Below are 19,139 nucleotides of genomic sequence, written 5' to 3'. Positions count from 1 at the left end.
CAGATTTAACAAAGAGTGACTACTAAATCCAGACAGTGTCACATGCAGCATCTCTTCCCCACCCTGGCAGTCACCTTGTTAATAAGTAGGTATTAGGATTTGCATTTTACAGTTGAGGAAGTTTTGGCTCAGAGAAGTTAGCCTGTCTCAGTCACACAGGTCACGTTTCATGGCAGCCTCTTAGCCAATTCCGAGATCTCTTCGGTCTGGGGAGACAAGGTACCACTCTTGCTGCACTTAATGTAAATAATTAGGCCAAATTGCATGAGACTAGACTTACTTTGCAAACAAAATAGTCTTAGATTATCTTTGATAGAAATGGGGGTACTTATGGAGAGAAATTCTGTTTTTCAACAATAACAACAAAATCTAGCCTATTGTTGTGGGTGGGTTGTGGAACTCCAGCCAGGCTCACTGCCTCTGAGCCTTTTGACCTCTTGGTAAACTGGCTTCTGACGTGCATTTTAGCAATTAACCTTTCCATTTTTTCTCTCTCCCTCCCAGCTTGGTGCCATTGAGAACTACCTGACTGCCTAGATCCTTCTTGGGACTACCTTAAAGAAAAGAGAGAGAGAGAAGGAGCGACAGGAGGAGAAGCCCTGCAAAGTGCAGCTGGACACCTCCACACGCTGCACTGAGAAATACTGGTGATAGCGATGCTAATGTAGACGCTGGAATCCGACACTGGAATTGCAAACTAGGAAATTTGTTGGCTTGGCACTGCTATTCTCAGTCCACCATTTAAAAATGCCCTGGGCCCAGCATCTAGAAATCTTCTCACTAATGACCCTCTGGGCTCAAAAAATGAGGTTAGTTTGTTTCCCCTTCATTTTCTATAGAAATGTCCCTCATCAGGTGCCTGACTGCTGACACCATATAAAGGCTGGACTTAAGCAGGCTCCCGCTCCCGCCTGCAGCACAGCTTCCTAAAATGAAACACAGCTGTTTCACTGAGTGACTCCTTCCTGGGTCTGTGAGACTGATTCATTAAGACATGGGTAATAGACTTAGGTTTGTTCTTTTCCCCTTCTTCCATTTAGGTTTTTCTCTGCCTCTGCAGGTCTCTTATTTCGCTACTTCTCATTCCAGTCTCTTTGCACAGCTGCCAACTCAACTTTTAATATATGAAACTTATGTTTCAAATGGGACAGTGAGGGATATAGGGTATTCCACCCCAAAATATGCCAGCCTGGCATGAGCATTATTTTGAATTGAAAGCAATTAAGAAGGAACAGACACAAGAAAAGCTCTGTGTCCTCCCCCTCTTTACCAAGGACAAAACGATTCTTAATCACCAGAGACAACTCTACACTCTTAGCCAGGAGACAACACCAGAGAAATCGACACAACGCACTTTGCTAAGAACTGTATTTTCCATTTGTTTTCCCCATATTCTTACCTTTCCACAATTTGCCACTCCTAGAAGCTCAGAGTACTTCTCCTTTGTCTTGTCACTTCTCTACTAATTTAATGTTCTTTTGTGATGCTGTGTACGCACCCTCTTAAATCTGAGGTTCTGAGACTGATGTACCCATAGGCTAGAATGGATGTGACACCGGGCCAGGTTCCAGGCCCAGGACTCGAGACACTGGCCTGATTCTGGGGGCACTCGTCCTGGGAATTCAGCCTCTGGGTTGTGAAGTCCAGAAAGCCCTGTGGAGTGAGCAGTCCTTGTGATAAGTAATCAAAGCTTCTAGCTGGTAGCGCTAACTTGTTGACTGCATGATGCACCATCTTGAAAGTGGATTGTAGTTCAGTTGCCCCACAGAGGCCACACAGAGCACAGAGAAGCCATCCCCGCTGAGTCCTGCTCAACTTAGGTTTGTGGCAACATACATGATTATTCTTAAGCCATTAAGGTCTGGGATGGTTTGTTACACAGCAGTACTCCGTCTCCCTCGAGCATTTGGGTCTCCTGTCCAAGTGCGTGGGCGCCCACCTGGAGGTTCCCTCTTCCACCACTCTCCCTTTGCTTCTGTTCTGTTGGCTGGTGAGCTGCACTGGGCTTAGAGCAGTGTGCATATGTTTTCTTGCGTGCTCAGTTGAGTCTGACTCTTTGTGACCCCATGGACTATAGCCCGCTGGGCTCCTCTGTCCATGGGATTTTCCAGGCAAGAATACTGGAGTGGGTTGCCATTTCCTCCTCCAGGGGATCTTCCTGACCCAGGGATGGAACCCGAGTCTCCTGCGGCTCCTGCATTGCAGGTGGGTTCTTTACTACTGAGTCACTGAGTAGTCAGTGGCCAAGTGGCCTCAACAGGGGACAGGTATTAGGAGGGTCACGCAGAGGGGACTCCGGCTGCCTCAACAAGAATGGAACAGAACAAACTCTGGCCTCTGAGTCACCCACTGGCAGCTCAAAGCCTGGCCTGCTGGAACATAAACACATAGAGAAGATGGAATGCGTTGAGCTCCTGCTGAACCTGTCTCAGTCAACAACCGGGCAATGAGGGCTTCAGCTGACCCAGGGAACAAGCTGCCAAAGCATTTAAACAACCTGATACCTCTTTTCTTTCTGTATATTTGTTTATTTAAAAAAGTATAGGAAATGAACAAAACGCTGCCTAAAAAGTATCTACAACAAATAAATTATTTTGAGTTAAGCATCGCAGACCCACACAAATCTGTCCTAGCCTTCACCAAGGTTATGTCCCATAGACTTCTGCTTTTCCCCCGGCTCTTCCTTGAGGACCCCCCGCCCAATCTTGCAAAATGGCTGCAGCATTAATCAGTCCTGCCTGAGCCAGTCTTCGTCAGAGGATGGGCGTGAGGGCAGACGCGGCATGGAGGGCACTCTGCTGGCACCAGCTAGGCTTCAACAGATGTGTTTGGTTTTCAGTGACCCTGAAATATGTTACAGAAATGGGGCCTGAGCTTTAAAGGGAAGAGCCAGGGCTACATCGGTCTGGCCCCTTCAAGGAGGCATGTTTTTGGAGATTGACTTGAGGTCTCAGGAAATGGTAACATGGCCTGGAGTTTTGAGCTCTTGCTAAAAGGACATGGCCCCGTGGGGCCCCTGCAGGTAAAGATGATGTGTGTGATGGCAACCACGCTCTGGGGGTGGAGTGCAGAGCGCTGAGCGGCCCTCAGAAGAGGCCAAGAGGTCGGAGAAGGCAGAGGATGGAGGAGCAGGGCCCCAGCGATGGTTTTAGATAGTGATACAATTTCAGTGAAAGGAAAGGAGCCACAGACCTCCTCTGGTCCCTCCTGGAGGGGCTTTGCCAGCATCTCAGGCCAAGACAATGAGGGTCCCTGGGCAGAGCCAGCCTTTCAGAGTAAAAGTGTCACAGGAAGCACCAAAGGCACAATAATAATAATAATACTCCTCTTTCTGGAAAGAATTCAAGAGACCTTGGACCTCACAGCATTTAGATGATTGCAAAACTTTTCCTGGAGGCAGAGTAGCAAGGGGACAAGTCCAGACAGTGCATTTCCAAGGTGAAGTCACTGAATTTGACAACCTGCATCTATTTTTTAAAGGAGGTTTTGCCACAGAAATATTGACCTTGGGACTGTGCTGACGAGCCGTAACACAATCCTTTTCCTCCTGGATGAGAGCAGGGGCCACGACGGCAAACGCCTGCAGGAGCTGGGCTGGTAATTAGTATAAATGAAGGATGTGGGCTGGGTGTGAAAAAACAACTTTCCTGAAGCACACATCAACCTCAAGACTTGTCTTTTTATGTCACTTGAGGTATGGGTCCTGAACTTTCCATTTCATTATGAGAGAAGCAGCCCCCTCACCCACAGCAACAGACCCTCAGCCTCTGTGGGAGGCAACAGGGAGAGGTGTGGCCTGCAGTGAACGGGTGAATCAGGTGCCCCCTCTAGAGAGCAGCTCTGTTTCAACTCCAGCCAGCTATTTTTTGATGAGCATGCAAGTCCCAGCATGGCCAGATCTTCCGATCCAGATTTGTTATGTAAACATTTTATCATTTCAAATGTTGGTGAGTAATTCTTTAAAAAGATGCTGCAGGCCTAACAAAACACATCTGTAGGCTGGAACATTCTGTAGTCTCTCCTGGGGTGGGTAGAGTGTGGTAGGCAGGAGAAAGGTCCATGTGCTAATCCCCGGAACCTACGGATATGTTATCTTCCAGGGCAAAGGGGATCTTCAGTGTAATGAAAGATCCTGTGACGGGGAGATGACCCTGGATTACCTGGGTGAGGTTTTAAGTGAAAGGTCCTTGTCGGTAGAAGAGAGATGCCAAGATGTGGGAGAGAGTGGAGGCCAGGGGAGCCTGGTGTGCTGCAGTCCACGGGGTTGTGCAGAGTTGGGCACCACTGAGCGAGTGAACAACAGCAGTGTCACATGCCACGATCGGAGGCAAGGAATGTGGGAGACCGCCAGGAGCTGGAAAAGGCAAGGAGACGGATTCGCCCCTGGAGCCTCCAGAAGGAGCACAGCTCTGCTGACACGTGGATTTTAGCTCAGGGAGACCCGTTTTGCACTTCTGATCTCCAGAACAGTCAGACAGGAAACGTGTGTTGTTTCAAGCCACCATGCGTGCGGTAATTTGTTGCAGTAGCTTTAGCAGCTAATACAAGTGGCCACTCTCTCCTGTACCTTTCAACGTTATTTTTCTAGTGTATACTTTTATTTGCTTGTATCTTTCTGGCTGTGCTGGGTCTTTGTCGCTGGGCAGGCTTTTCTCTCGTTGCGGTGCTCGGGCTTCTCTGGTTGCTGTAGTGTGCAGTAGTTGCGTCTCCCGGGCTTTAGAGCGCTGGCTCGATGGTGGTGCATGGGCTCAGCTGACCTGAGGCATGTGGGATCTTCAGAGATCAGGGATCAAACCCGTGTCTCGTGCACTGGCAGACGGACTCCCCACCACTGAGCCACCACGGAAATCCTCTTTCAGCGCTTCTAGAGGATGAAAATACTCTCTACGTTTCTGTTTAAATGTTAAAGCGCTGCTGCAGCTGGGTGGAGCCACACACCGCAATTCCAAGACATTTCTCTTATTCCTAGATCCAAGGACAACAATGCGACTCAAGACGGATTTTTGCAGCGAGAGAACCACACGCAGAGCAAGACAACCAGCAAGTCTCTCCTCAAAGCAGATGTGCGTCAGTGCCCTCAAACACACACACACTGTTTTCCGGCTGGAGAGGCTGCAAATTATTCCCACCTCCCAGAGGACAGGCACATGTTTATCTAGTGGTGGGCAGAAGTCAGAACCCAGCCATCTAATCCGTGAGCATGAGCTGCCACTGTGTCTGGTGAGACGAGCTGCATGGCAACCCATTTGACTTCTTAAATACCCAGGACCACCCAATAAATAATACTAGTTAAAAAGCACACTGACATTTTCATCCAGGGGCTCCCCAGTGAGAGCAAGGACCCAGGGATCAACACTGTTAACCTGAAGAGGTCTAAACCCAAATGTGGGGCTCGCTGCAGCCCTGTCCTGGGTGATTCAGCCGCTTCCCTCTCATTATGGGCTGGTTACAACCCAACCTGAGTTTAGAAGGACGTGCCTGGAGATGACAGCATCCGGATCACAAATCATCATGTTCAATGTCTCAGCGGCAGAGTGAGTCCACGTGGAAATCAGAAGTTGGTGGCATTCAGGAAAAACCTCCTTTTGTCCTTCCACACAATTCCTTGTCTTCAGGATATCTGGGTGGGAATCCTAAAGGGCGTCTCAGTGCCCTGCCATATGCCAAGTCTTTGGGTGGGTCCCTGTTATTCCCCGGGCTCCGTGGGCTCGTGGGCGTCCAGCAGAGGAGTGTCTGTGCTCCTGTTGCTGACCTTCCCGTCTTTGGGGTGGGAGAAGGTGTACGGCTCGCTCTCAGACTCAGGAGGGGAGCCAGGGGGTGGCTCATCTGTGGCCAGCTTGACGGTCGGGGCCCTGGAGTTTGTGGGGGGTGGGGAGGGAGGGAAGTCCCCCGTGGGCCCCTGGAAGGGCCGGTAGGTGTCCACCTCTGCCTGGAGGAAGGGCCCGCTGGCATCCTGCAGCAGATGCCCGTATACCATGGTGTCGTCAATGACGGCATACACGTGCGAGTCGTTGTCCTTGCGCCCCTTCTGAAACTTCTTCAGCTGCATCGGCATCTGGGTGTTGGCGTTCCCATTGTAGATGCCTACGGCCGGGCCCTTGGTGATCTTCTTTTTCTTACTGAGGGAGGGAAAGAGACAGAAGTCAGGAAGAATGTGACCTCAGAGGCCCATCAGCTGTATGTCCCTACTGGAATGTATAATAGATCCTTCAGGGTCGATTATACCCAGGTCTCCCCGAGTCCCTCAGGTCGCTTTAGCATTTGAAATGGAAACTGCTGTCCTCAGAGAACATTTAGGAGGGACCAACTCTGTCTCCAGTTTTTAAGGTAGAAACTTAAGGAGCAGAGAGTGGTGTGGAGTGGGCACTGTCAACACCATCTGTGCCTCCATTTGCTTTGATTACTCGCGTGGTGTCCTGCCGGGAGCCGGCGAGAGACATTCCACTCGTGACAAAGGTCATGAGGAAGGAGGCTCGGCATACGCAAAGGTGGGATCGAGCCTCGGGAGTGCCCCCGGATATTCTCGAGCATCTACCCCCAAAAACCAGAGTCTGCCTACTTTATTGCTTTGTGCTCTCACCTCTGACTTTACTGGGGGCTGTCCCCCACCACCATCTCGCTCTCTCTGTCAAAGAGTTAACTTACAGCTCCAATTAATAAAGTTCCTGGGCAATTAGGAGTGTTTAAATCCAAACCCCTCAGATGGCTCTCTAACTCGCCTGACAAGTTTACCCAGACACCTACAGCTATGCATACGATTGTTTACAGTCTCCCAGCCTCGAGAGGCGGGAAGCTTAAGATATTCAAATAGCTTAGAGCCTCTCAGAGAGTTAGAAACTGTCAGAATAAAACTAGTAAAAGATTTCATTGATGAGCCAATGCTTGCTGCCAAGTTTCCACATCCCCTGTATTGTATCCTTGAATGTGTATTAACTAATATAGTTGGTATGTAGAAAAAATAAGTAGTGGCCTTGGTGTTAGTAACTTTAGACCCTTAAGGTAATAAATTATTTCCTTTGTAAACCCATTACACATCCGCCCTATAGGAATGCAATTTTATCTTCGGAAGATGGCGCCAAACCTTAAAATAATTACTCTTAGAGAAAATAAGTCTTTGTTGATAAATCCTTGTCAAGAGTCATAAAATGTTAATAGGCCTTCTGGCCAGAAGATGATGTAAATCACCTAAACCATTTGTATACGATAAATTTGCAGGAAAGAAACCCTGGTTTTTGATAAGCATCAAAGACTGCTGACTTTGCATCCCCTATTATCCTCTATGTGTAACTTAGGGTATAAAAGCCCCTGTTGAAAATAAAGCTATGGGCCTTGCTCACCAATGCTTGGTCTCCCCATGTCATTCTTCCCCTCAGTTTTCAGCTGAGTGTCCATCTGGAGCGCGGATGTCCTCTGCGACCATTTATTTGCCTGGGCTTCTAAGACCCACTCGAGAAGGTGTCTAAGGTGGGGCACCTTCCGCTATTCGAGAGGGCGCCTGCGGCCTCCGTGGTCAGAGCTAACCTGGTGTCACGGGTTATATTGATTTTCCGCGTAAACCAAGCCACTCAGCTTCTTTTCTCCACTGAATTTTCCTACTGAGCTATCCTCATTCTATTACTCTTTATTATCTCTAATTAACATTTGAATAGGTCGCCTAGCCGTCTCTCCTTCGAATACCCTGGATCAGCCGGGGCTGGACCTCGGCAGTGTCCAAAGGTGGAGGGTCTGATAATACCCTTTCCTTGCAGAAATGGGCATGCCCAGGCCAGCCTCTCATGACTTTGAATTCTTTCCTGTAGCTAATGCTTCAGCTCACTTTTGCACATGTACAAGCCACGTCCATTTCGATTCTAAATGACAGCACACGAGACTCAGGATGGAAGGTTGTATCTTAGTTTTTAGTTGGAGTTGGGGACAGTTTGGACTCCAAAGGAGCAGAGGGAGCCAGTCCCTTCAGCAGTAACCTCCAACAGAGGAAAGAGCAACCAACAAGACAAAAGTCAGCCCAGGGTGCCCGACTCCACCCCCCGCCACCAGTGACGCTTGGTTTGTAATGTTCTTTGGTACTTGGACGTGGACAGGCATTAGCACTCCCTGCCTCGAAACCAAAGCCTCGCTGTCCATCTCCACTAGTGAAAAGCAGGGTAGGCTGACTTTTTAGCCAATCAGAGATTCAAATGGAGGATATTAGCTCAATCAGCATAAGGGATCACATAACACAGTTCGCTGGCTGGCGGTTCGCTAATGATGAACCTGGACTTTTCTGAGATAAAAATAAATCCAGTACATGTAGCTTGTAACGCTGGGTTCCCCGGCCAGAACAACGGGCTGCCAGGGCTCCAGCCTGAAGTCCTGTAATGATGCACCTCCCATGTGCTCCCACAGTGCCATTCTTGTCCCCTCTAAGCTCTTCTGTCTCCTGTGTATCCCCAACACCTCATTTGGTTCCTAAGGCCCAGAAGACCCTCAGGAAATACATGCTTTTTAAAAAAATATTTTTTTACTTGGCTGTGCCAGGTCTTCGTTGCAGCACATGGAATCTTTAACTGTGGCATGTAGGATCTAGGTCCCTGACTAGGGATCGAACCCGGGGCCCCTGCATTGGGAGCGTGGAGTCTTAGCCACTGGACCACCAGGGAAGTCCCAGGAAATACATGCTTAAGGAACAAGTTCAACAGCACTGTCTGCCCTTCTTCTCCCTTACAGAAGCCGCGTTCCCTCCAACCCTAACTTGGGGATGGAGGAGCCTTATGTAAATCTGCCAGCCAGTAGCCTCCCCCACAGCAAGTGGTGGGGGGCTGGGGATTCTCAGGCAGGGACTGGGGCACTGTAGGGATGGAGGCAAGTGCGGGTCCCTCCCCTCCCCGCCCAATTCCCTTCTGGGCAGGAAGCTGGCTCAGTACTAATGACACGCTTTCCCATCTGGGTTGAACATACCATGCACCCCAGACGGGAAAGTTTCCTGAGAGAAACCTTACGATGATATGTCATTAAAAGAAGTCCTTTCCCCTCACGCAAGACATGTGCAATCCCATTTCACCGAGGAGACGTCTCCCCTGGACCTGCCAGCCCGTCCTCATCAGCAGAGACATTTCTAGACAGTCTCACTGATGATCAGCAATTTCAACTGTATGCTCATGGCCCCGGTTAATAAAAAAAATTTTTTTTAGTTTTTTTGCTAAGGAAAATAGATGCACCCCTCACTGCCCCCACCACCCATGGCTTTAATCAGAAATATGAGCAGAATTGATGAAATCTGGTAGCAGCATGGACTAAGGTGAACCTCTGAAAAGGTCAACCCTGTCCTCTCATAAAAAAGAAGCTGTCATCCCGAGGGGGTGGAAGGTGAGCCTTGAGTTGGTTAACTGGCTCTGCCTTCCTCTTGCCCACAGGGCTGGCTTTCTGGTGCTCGTCTGGAGGCCAACAAACAAGCATAAACAGACAGTTTGTTTAAAAAACTGGAGGAGAACAAGCTGGGCAGCGTGCATGTGTACCTCAAGGTGACGGCGGAGCAGGTTCACAGGCCTGGTCTGGCAGGGCTTACATGAGCTTTTTCTGCCAACATCACCCCTATGAGGACCGCAGTCTAATGAGCAGACAGTAAATGATTCACAGGGAGCTTGTGCTGAGGCAGCTGCCTAAAAACTGCAGGCTACAATGTCACCACATGTGTGTTTTCTTTTTTTTTCCTGCTAGGTAGGGGATTTCTACGCCAACCCCACCCCCAAGCATACTTCACATATGGCACTATTGTTTATGTTCCTTTTTTTTTTGGCCATGTCAGACAGCTTGTGGTATCTTAGTTCCCTGACCGGGGATCAAACCTGTGCCCGAGGTAGGGAAAGCTCGGAATCCTAACTGCTGGACTTCCAGGGAATTCCCCCCTAGCAATAGTATTTAAGATTGATCTTTGGGGGGGTGGTCAATGGAAAGCAAGGAAAAAAAGTCAATAATTAATGACAGCTCTGGATTGTGTGATATGAGGAGGTGTCAGCTCAGGAGAAGAGTTTGAGAAATTCCACCTACTTCTTTTTCACGAAGCATATGATGAATCCGAGGGCAAACAGCAGTAAGGCGCCACCTCCCACCACCGTGAGGATGATGACAGTCAGGTCTGTGAGCAGAGACACAAGGGAGAGAGATGAGGAGACATGTGAGGTTAGTTTAGCCTGGTGACGAACTTCAGTAGACAGTCTTCAAAGATGGCCACCATCCATTCCTTCCCTGCCCATATGCCCATGCCGCTCCTCACACATTCAGGGAAATCTGCTTCCTCTCCTCTTGAATATGAGCTGAGCTGGTATGCGCCTAACCTTTTAGAAATGTGCAAGCGTCTTGTGTTTCCTGAGGAAAATCCAGCTACCATGTAAGAAGTCTGACTATGCTGAGACCGCCATGCTGTGAGGAAGCTCAAGCGGCCATGTTGAGACTCCAGGAGGGAAAAAAAATCCAAAACCCAAGGGTCCCACCCAGCCTTGAAAGTGAACAAAGGTGAACCATCCCAGCCTACCCCCCGCAGCTGTTCAGGGCATCTGGCAGAGGCTCCCAATATCTTAGAACAGAGATGAGCCACCTGCTGTACCCTGTCTAAAGTCCTGACCCATGCGTGCATGCGTGCATGCTGAGTCGCTTCAGTCATGTCTGACCCTTTGCTGTACCCTGTCTGAATTCCGGACCCATGCCTGCATGCGTGCATGCTGAGTCGCTTCAGTCATGTCTGACCCTTTGCTGTACCCTGTCTGAATTCCGGACCCATGCCTGCATGCGTGCATACTGAGTCGCTTCAGTCATGTCTGACCCTTTGCGACCTTATGGACTGTAGCCCGCCAGGCTCCTCTGTCCATGGGATTTCCCAGGCAAGAGTACTGGAGTGGGCTGCTATGCCCGCCTCTAGGGTATCTTCCAGACCCAGAGACGGAACCCGTGTCTCTTACTTCTCCTGCATCGGAAGATGGATTCTTTACCAGTAGTGCCACCTGGGAAGTCCTCCTGACCCATGGAGTGTGGGCATAAAAAAATGGTGACCATCTAAGCCATTAAATCTTGGGGTAGTTTGTTACACAGTGACTGGAAGACCTACCAGATCTACTCCAAAGGCTACTCCTGGCCTATCCCAGCTGTGCTCCCCAAATCGCCACTGCCCGAGTTGGAGGAGAGAAGAGTGTAGAAGAAAGCAGGGAGTCAAAAGTCAGAGGAGAAGGAGTTAGGAGAGGGTTGTCTCATGTGTGCTGTTCTCCTACAGTTGTACAAAGGAAAAAGAAAAGCAGTCAGAGAGAGAGCCCTGCACCAAACTGGGATTTAGACTTTCTGGCTGGCTCAACAAGAAAACAAAAGGTGAGACTGAGAGAAAAACAGGACTAGACATAAATGACAGAAAATGAATGGAAGAGAAGAAAAAAACCCAGGAGCTAATCTGAGAGTGTGGGCGAGCTTTTCACATGTGGTTTCCAGTCCCTGTCAATTCTCCTGCTGCTGACCACCTGTGTGGCCTGGGTGGTCACAATCTATCCACCTGGATGGACACACAGTCTATCTGACCATCAAAAAGAGAAGGGGTCAGGGAACAAATCTCCGTGGTTCCAACACTGGGATGTTCTGTGACTGTCTTGGAATCCAGTGCAAACATGGCCCCAGCACAGACTACCTGAAACCCTCCAGTGGATGCTGCTACCCTGGGCATAAAAGCAAAATCCTCATCGTGGCTCTGTGGCTCACGACCAAGGGCCTTCAGGGGTTCTGATGCTTCACTGGACTAAATAAAAAGTGCCGGTGCCATGCATCTGTGTCCCACTTTTCAGGTTCTCACATCTGAGTCACCAACTCTGAAAGCCCAGTGAAAATTTTATAGGGTAGTTACAGTCATCTATTCTCTACAGAAGGAAGATGAGGAAGATCAGAGGGCGAAAGAGACTTTCTCTATGTCAGAAAGAGGTCAGTAGTAGATTGACTACAAAAAATGCCCAATTCTCCCCCCTCCCCGAACCATGTCCTTTACTGGGTGATTCTGCAGCTCCTCCCACCAAGAGGGGGAGTCTACCTGTCCTCCCCTTGAATCTGGGTTGACCACACAATGCTGTCACAGGGACAGGGTATGAGTTTCTAATGTTAAGCATCAGGCGACCTAGCATGCTTCCCCAGCCTCTCTTGGATCTCTCTGGCTTTGCCATGAGAAGGGACCCGGGTTAGAGGGTAAGAATCCATGTGGAGGAGAGCCAAGGAATCCCAGTTGTCCCTGCTGATCTTGTCTGGGCCCAAGAATGTGAGTGTTTGGTCAAGACTGACAAAGTTCTCTAGCCCACCTGCAGCTGCCCACAGGGGCTTGAGTGAATGAATCCGATAAGCCCAGCTCAGACCAGAAATGCCCAGCCAACATGTGAGAAATTACAAACGGCTGTTTTTAAACCACTGCATTCTGGAGTGGTTTGTTACTCAGAATTACTGATTCAATAGCTAACTGATACATGGACAGCCAGGGCTGAAATCCATGCTTTCTGACTTGCCTTCCAGGCTTGCTCCCGACTCTTAAGCCAACAATTTGCTGTCCACCACCACCCGCAAAAGACCTTACCCGTGGTCCTTGGGGAAAGCGAGACCCAGAAAAGCAGGTCTAGCTGCTTCCCGCTCATGGGGCTGCAGTTGGAGATGTTGACCCAGAAGCTGTGATGGCGGAAGCTTGGCTTGGGCAGCACCTCCTCCTCCAGGCTGAAGATCTCCTCGGCGTGGGCCCGCTGCTCTTGGATGATCATGAATGCACGCCCGGTTTGGCAGACCACACCTGTTCGCTCTTTGAGGAAGGTCAGGCAAGCCACCTGGTTGCGGGGCACGCTGATGTTCCAGGACACCGAGGCGAGGGATGGCAGGCCCCGGTCCCAGTTAGGGGTCCGCAGGTAGACCTTGTTTTTCATGTCTGGGGTCACTGTGAAGACACTTTCTTCTGCAGGAAAGGGAAGAGAATCCACTCAGATTTTGTTTCACTCAATCACAATGGAGAGAACACAGGGCTTCCTTGGTGCTACAGTGGATAAGAATCTGCCTGCCAAAGCAAGGGACACGGGTTCTATCCCTGGTCCGGGAAGATTCCACATGACTCAGAGCGACTAAGCTCCACGCTACTGAACCCACGTGCTGCAAGGACTGAAGCCCGAGCTTCCGTAGCCTGTGCTCTGCAACAAGAGAAGCCACCACAATGAGAAGCCCGAGCACCGCACCAAAGAGTAGCCCCTGCGCGCCACAACTAGAGAAAGCCCGCAGGCAGCAACGAAGACCCAGTGCAACCAAAAATAAATAAATTATTTTTAAAGAAGATGGAGAGAATAGGAAGGTGGAGGAGATGATGTTGCAGCAGACCACAGAGCATCCTGCCATGACGGAGAAGCTCTGGATCAGCACTGGCCAGGAGAGTGGTCACAGCCACAGGTGTCTGTTGCCAGACTTGGAAAAGTACTTGGTGTGACTGAGGAACTGAATTTTTAATTTCATTTACTATTGATTTAAATGTAAACTGCCACCTGTGGTCTGTGGCTACCACATTGGTCAAAAGAATAGTCTTCAAGGAGGTTCTCAGGCCTTTTGAAAAAACCAACCAAACATAAAACAGGCCAGTTTGCCAAACTGGTGGTTATCTCAGGTTCATTTCAGAAATGCCCGCAGGACTTCCCTGGTGGTCAAGAATCGCCTTCCAATGCAAGGGACGAAAGTTTGATTCCTGGTTGGGGAACTAAAATCCCACACGCCACATGGCACAGCCAGAAAAGTTAAAAATAGAAAGAAAGAAATATGCCCTCAATGGAGCTAACATTTATCTAATGCTCTGCACCATGATGGGACTGGTATACACTGATTTCTGTTTTGGAGATTTAGAAAACTTCAGGTTCTGGGAGGAATTCTAGAATGGCGAAGCTGAAAGGGTCTCTAATCCACTCCTTACCTTCAGGTAAGATAAAACCCCAACCCTCCACCCTGAGGACGGTGTGTCTTATTTTCAAAGACTCCCCAGAAGGAGTTTCTCTGGTAACCTAGAAGACACCAGACAGCCTGGACTGACCTTGATCTCACCGGCCAAAGATTCATCTCCCTCCCACTCATGGCTCTGAGAACAAAACTATGGAGTAAACCTTGAATTAAACTCTCGGTCAATTTAAAAAAGAATTGAAAACTTTGTAACAGTGACCGTGAATTTCAAAATCAGCCATATAGAGTTCATCCATTGTGACGGATTTAAACCTCATTTACTGCCTGAGAAGATCATGCACCCGTCCCCCAGGAGGGTTCTGCTCCCCCATGCAAGAGAATGCTCCAAAGATTCATCTCTCTCCCCATATTCCTTCCTCTATGTCCTCTGAACCACATTCTGAATTGTCAAAGCAGAATCATAAGCATGTCTGCATAAGGATTTTTACGTTACCATCTCAAGAATCCAGGACTTGAGACTATGGTTAGTTCTCATTCATGCCCTGCCTGCTTCCAAAAGAGGCTCGAGACCTGATTATTTGTTCCGCTGCCTACCAACCATCACCTCCTATTGTCAGAGAGTGATGTCAGAGACTTATTTCTAACTCCTGGAATTGTCTACACTAGCCTAATGGTAAAGTCAGGATTAGGATTCCTCATCTTGCGAGAGGAATAGCCCACTCAAGTACCCCTTTTTCTTCAAATCGACAATTAAGTCAACCACAAAAGCAAAATGAGTTCTCCAATGAGAAAGGCTAAGGGGGCATGGAGATGGGGAAAGAGTGAAAGACACCCTTACCTTTGAAGTGGGGTATAAAGGACACGGTCAGGTCCTGCTTAGCGCTCTCTTGTTGGAAGTTGGGGGCAAAGGTGCGGAGGGTCACCGAGATGTTCTCCTTCACCTGGATCTGCTCGATGGACCCTCCAGAGCAGAAGGAACCGAAGTAAAGGTTCTGGCCCGGCACAGCGCTGGCCACCAGGTAGCTGAAGCTGGTGTTGCAGACTCGCTCGTGTGTGTGCTGCTGCAGCTTCTGGGCCGGCACCAGCGCCAGGCTCAGCCTGTCCTTGGGCACGAGGAGCTTCCAGGTGAAGTCGTGCAGCTGCACGGGCAGCTGGAAGACGGACTGTGGCAGCTGGAGTGAGTAGCGCATCCGGTGGCAGTACCGGTGGTCCAAGCAGCCTGCGAAAGAGGGGCGGGTGGTACTCAGCTGGGAGGAGGCCGGAAACGCATCCTCTCCAGCTCTCAAGTTAGCCCGAGGCTTTCTCGCTTTTCCCTTTGGCCTCTCCTCTTCCTTCATTCCTGCCTCCCTGGTGCTCCTTTCCCAGCTCACCCCCTGCTCTCGCTTTCTTACTCTCTACTAAACTGGCAGACCACCTTCTGGGGAGGAGACAGGGTTGAAAATTTCTCTTCTTGTTCGCTGCCAGTTCTCATCTCTAAGACAACCTATATCTTAGATGCCAAGTGCCACATGGGCCAAGTGTAGATTTTTTTCCTGTACCCAGCCCTACTGCCTAGCATCCCTGCCTGTGGGGAAGCAGTTCTGCTTAGTGATTAGAACAGAGAGTGGAGCTGGGGAGATCTCAGCTGGCGTCTCAGCTCTGCTGCTTCCTATCAGGGTGGCCTCGGGCTAGCTGCTTTGCCTCTCCTTGACCCAGCTAATGCCTCGGTGGAGACCCTAAGAGCATCCATGTGAGAGATGATGGTCGCCCAGGAGGAGGTGCCTCTTGGTTTTGCTGCTCTCCACTGATGGAACATTTCTTACGTGATGAGCACTCATCTGGCATGGCCAGTAACTAAAGGGGTTAAAAAAAAATGGAAGAAGCCAAAGTCCTTGACCTCAAGACTTGCTCTTATGCAAGAGAAGAAAAGCAGGCAGTGAGAGTGGAAGCAGGGGGCATGCAGATGGGGGAGGTTAGGGAAGGCTACAAGGACTTCAAAAGAGGGAGACTGGAGGCTGGGCAGAGGAGACGTGAGCATGGACATGGGGACGCTACCTGCTTCTGAAGGAAGCACGTCCCCACTGAGGCTGCTGGTCCTAAAAGGAGCTGCGTCTCTACCTCACTCTGTGCTTGCCGGTTGCCCTTGCTCACCCTGCCCTGCTGGTGATCAGATTATTTACAACCCACCCAGCAGACCCCACTGAGACAGGGCAGGATCGTACTTATGGTTTTCTCGGCGTTGATCCACAGGCGTGTCAGATCATCACAGAGGAAGGAGATAGTGTGTTTGGAGCCAGCTGTCAGGGTGAGGTTGGTGCCGCAGGTCCGAGAGTTCAGGCACACGAAGCAGCTGGGGACAAACTCGTGTTTCAGTTTGTTGGGCCGTGGCTCGATGGACAGCGACATGGTTCGCTCTTTACTCAAGTCAACCACATAGGTTTTATCTGGAACCACAAGTACAAAACAGGCATGAAGAATGGTTAGGACCAACCTCGTGTGGAGGCAAAAATGAGCACAGAACCTCTCATGGCTGGGGAATGCTGGGAAGTTTGTTTATTAGTAAGAGAACATTATGATAGCTTGAAACAAAATTTAAAAAGAAAATGAATGGACTGCATTTCTACCCCTCTCATGGAAGTACATCCTTTCTTCAAATTCATTTTAGTCCTTGTTCATCCACATGCATATTACAGTGTATATAAAATTATATACTCAGCTTTTACTTTATTATTTAGTACAGATATATCTACTTTACTATACAGTTTTCATACTGACTAATCTTTTAAAATATTCATTAAATCTTAGTCAACCAAGTGAGATGTAGTATCACCTATCTAAATATTCTCCTACTATGAATAGTAATTAACAACCATTGGTATTAGTGCAGGGAGAGAGGGTTCATAGACAGGATGGAATCACAGATATAGTCTCTAATAAATGCTACATTTCAAATAAGTGGCAAAAAGATGAACTACTTCCTAGGCTGGGCCAAGAGAATGGTGTCTCCCATGAGTAAAAGAGTAATGCTACACTGGTACCTCAGGGCAGTCACCAAAATAAAACCAAAGAGATTATCTTCTTAGATGTGGAAGAAACACAAATTATAAAAGCAAAAAAAAGATTAAAATGTCTATCTGGTTTAGGTACCATAAACAATGTCTGAAGGGCAAGGCACACACTGGGAGAAAATATTTGTAACAGAATGACTAAGGAGTTCACTGCTGCTGCTGCTGCTAAGTCGCTTCAGTCGTGTCTGATTCTGTGTGACCCCACAGACGGCAGCCCACCAGGCTCCCCCGTCCCTGGGATTCTCCAGGCAAGAACACTGGAGTGGGTTGCCATTTCCTTCTCCAATGCATGAAAGTGAAAAGTGAAAGGGAAGTCGCTCAGTCGTGCCCGACTCTTAAAACCCCATGGACTGCAGCCTACCAGGCTCCTCCATCCATGGGATTTTCCAGGCAAGAGTACTGGAGTGGGGTGCCATTGCCTTCTCCGAAGGAGTTCACAGTACAGGAAATATAAATGTCCAAACATCCAAAATGTGAAGGGTTCTTAGTATCACTTGTAATACTGCTTGTAATTAGAGAAAAGCAAATTAAAATCAAATATAGTGGGGCTTCCCTGGTGGCCCAGTGGTTAAGACTCCAGGCTCCTAATGCAGGGGGCCCGGGTTCAATCCCTGGTCAGGCAACGAGATCCCACATGCTGTAACTAAAGATTCTGCACGTGTCAGCAGAGATCCCACATACCGCAACTAAGACCACACGGTGCAGTCAAAAAAAAAGCATAGTATAAAAATAAAAACTTCACCCCTATAAATCCAGCAGTGTGCCATGGGGATATATGCCCACATTTGTACACCAGTGATAGTTAGCGGAATAATACTGGAATAAACAGACCATAAAACGCACGAATGGAATATTACACAGCAGTTAAGAAGATGTCATATGAGGCAAAATAGCAAGCTGTAGAACCATATTTAGACTGTGACATTATTTGATTGTAAAATCTCTATGTAAAATGAAATAGCTGTTTCTACATGCACATACTTACATACATTTGCATTTAATATTTAAATGAAGAGACAAAAATTTGGCGAGAAATATAACAAATTCATAATTGTGGTTATGGGCCTCCCCGATGACTCAGATGGTAAAGAATCCACCTGCAATGCAGAAGACCTGGGTCCCATCCCTGGGTTGGGAGGATGCCCTGGAGGACGACATGGCAACCCATGCCAGTATTCCTGCCTGGAGAATTCCACGGACAGAGGAGCCTGGCGGGCTACAGTCCATGGGGTCACAAAGAGTTGGACACGACTGAACGACTAAGCACACACATAATTGTGGTTACCCTGGGAGGGGGGCCTGGAAGTAGGGACAATACAGATTGTCAAGGAGATTTCAGCTTTGTCTGTGATGTTTGACTTCTCTTGCCCTTGTCCGATTTCTCCGCAGCCGCACTCTTGGTGCCGCCACTGTGTGCCACCCTTGCCCCTTCCGAGGCGTGGTGCCTTTGGAGCATGCATCTGAGTCTGAACCACTTTGGATAAGAGGGGGCCTCCTGAGAGTAGTGAAACAGGGTTTACGGAGAGCCTGGAATGTGCTGGATACTGCTGAGAGTGGGAAGATAGAGGAATAAGACAAGATGCCTGATGGCGTGTTTAGCAGGACCCAGACATGGACAGATGGATGATCAGATGGATGATCGGGACATGGTGTGTGATGAGTGCAAACCACTCTCATAGGGGCTCCTGGTGTGGTGGTCTGGGCATTTGCTTCCTTCTGCTGGGACAAAGCAAGGTCAAGGCTCTTGAAGTCCCTCTCACCCAAAACCTCTAGCTTTTTTCTCATCTCCAAAATTAAGAAAGAGCAGAGGGACTTCCCTGGTGGTCTGATGGTTAAGACCCCCTGCTTTCACTGCAGAGGTGCAGGTTCAATCCCTGGTCGGGAAACTAAGATTCCACATGCCGCCAGGCGAAGCCAAAAAAAGTAAATTAAAAAAAAAGCAAAGAGCATAAACAGCACGTATGTGTTTCTCTCCTGTGGCCACGAGGGGCACGTCCTGTCTGGGGCCTCGGGCAGCTTGAGAAGGGCCAGGCTCTGTCACAAGTCTCCTCTTAGTACCCCGCCCCCCAAGCCTGAGGCACGCTCCCTGCTCTGAATCCCGTTACATGCCCCTGAAACTGCTTCTGGGGGGCTTCCAGGTGGGTGAACACGTGGAGATTTGGGGAGACGGCCTGGAAGCTC

General features: G+C 49.1%; 1 protein-coding gene across 1 annotated transcript in view; it reads right to left on the bottom strand.

Annotated features, from left to right (window-relative positions):
• Positions 1-2,507: 2,507 nt before the first annotated feature.
• The window catches only part of CDCP1 (CUB domain containing protein 1), a 60,967-nt gene continuing 44,335 nt past the window's right edge, over positions 2,508-19,139 (bottom strand). The window contains exons 5-9 of the mRNA XM_006077497.4: positions 16,113-16,334; positions 14,750-15,130; positions 12,569-12,934; positions 10,027-10,114; positions 2,508-6,119 (exon numbers count right to left, since the gene is read on the bottom strand). Coding sequence (XP_006077559.3) covers positions 5,687-6,119; positions 10,027-10,114; positions 12,569-12,934; positions 14,750-15,130; positions 16,113-16,334 — 1,490 coding nt within the window. The 3' untranslated portion in view covers positions 2,508-5,686. The remainder of the gene's footprint in view (positions 6,120-10,026; positions 10,115-12,568; positions 12,935-14,749; positions 15,131-16,112; positions 16,335-19,139) is intronic.

This window comes from Bubalus bubalis, chromosome 21, assembly GCF_019923935.1.
Source record: "Bubalus bubalis isolate 160015118507 breed Murrah chromosome 21, NDDB_SH_1, whole genome shotgun sequence".
Taxonomy (NCBI): Eukaryota; Metazoa; Chordata; class Mammalia; order Artiodactyla; family Bovidae; genus Bubalus; species Bubalus bubalis.
Note: the sequence above shows the minus strand (reverse complement) of the source record. Positions and strands in the feature narration are given on the sequence as shown.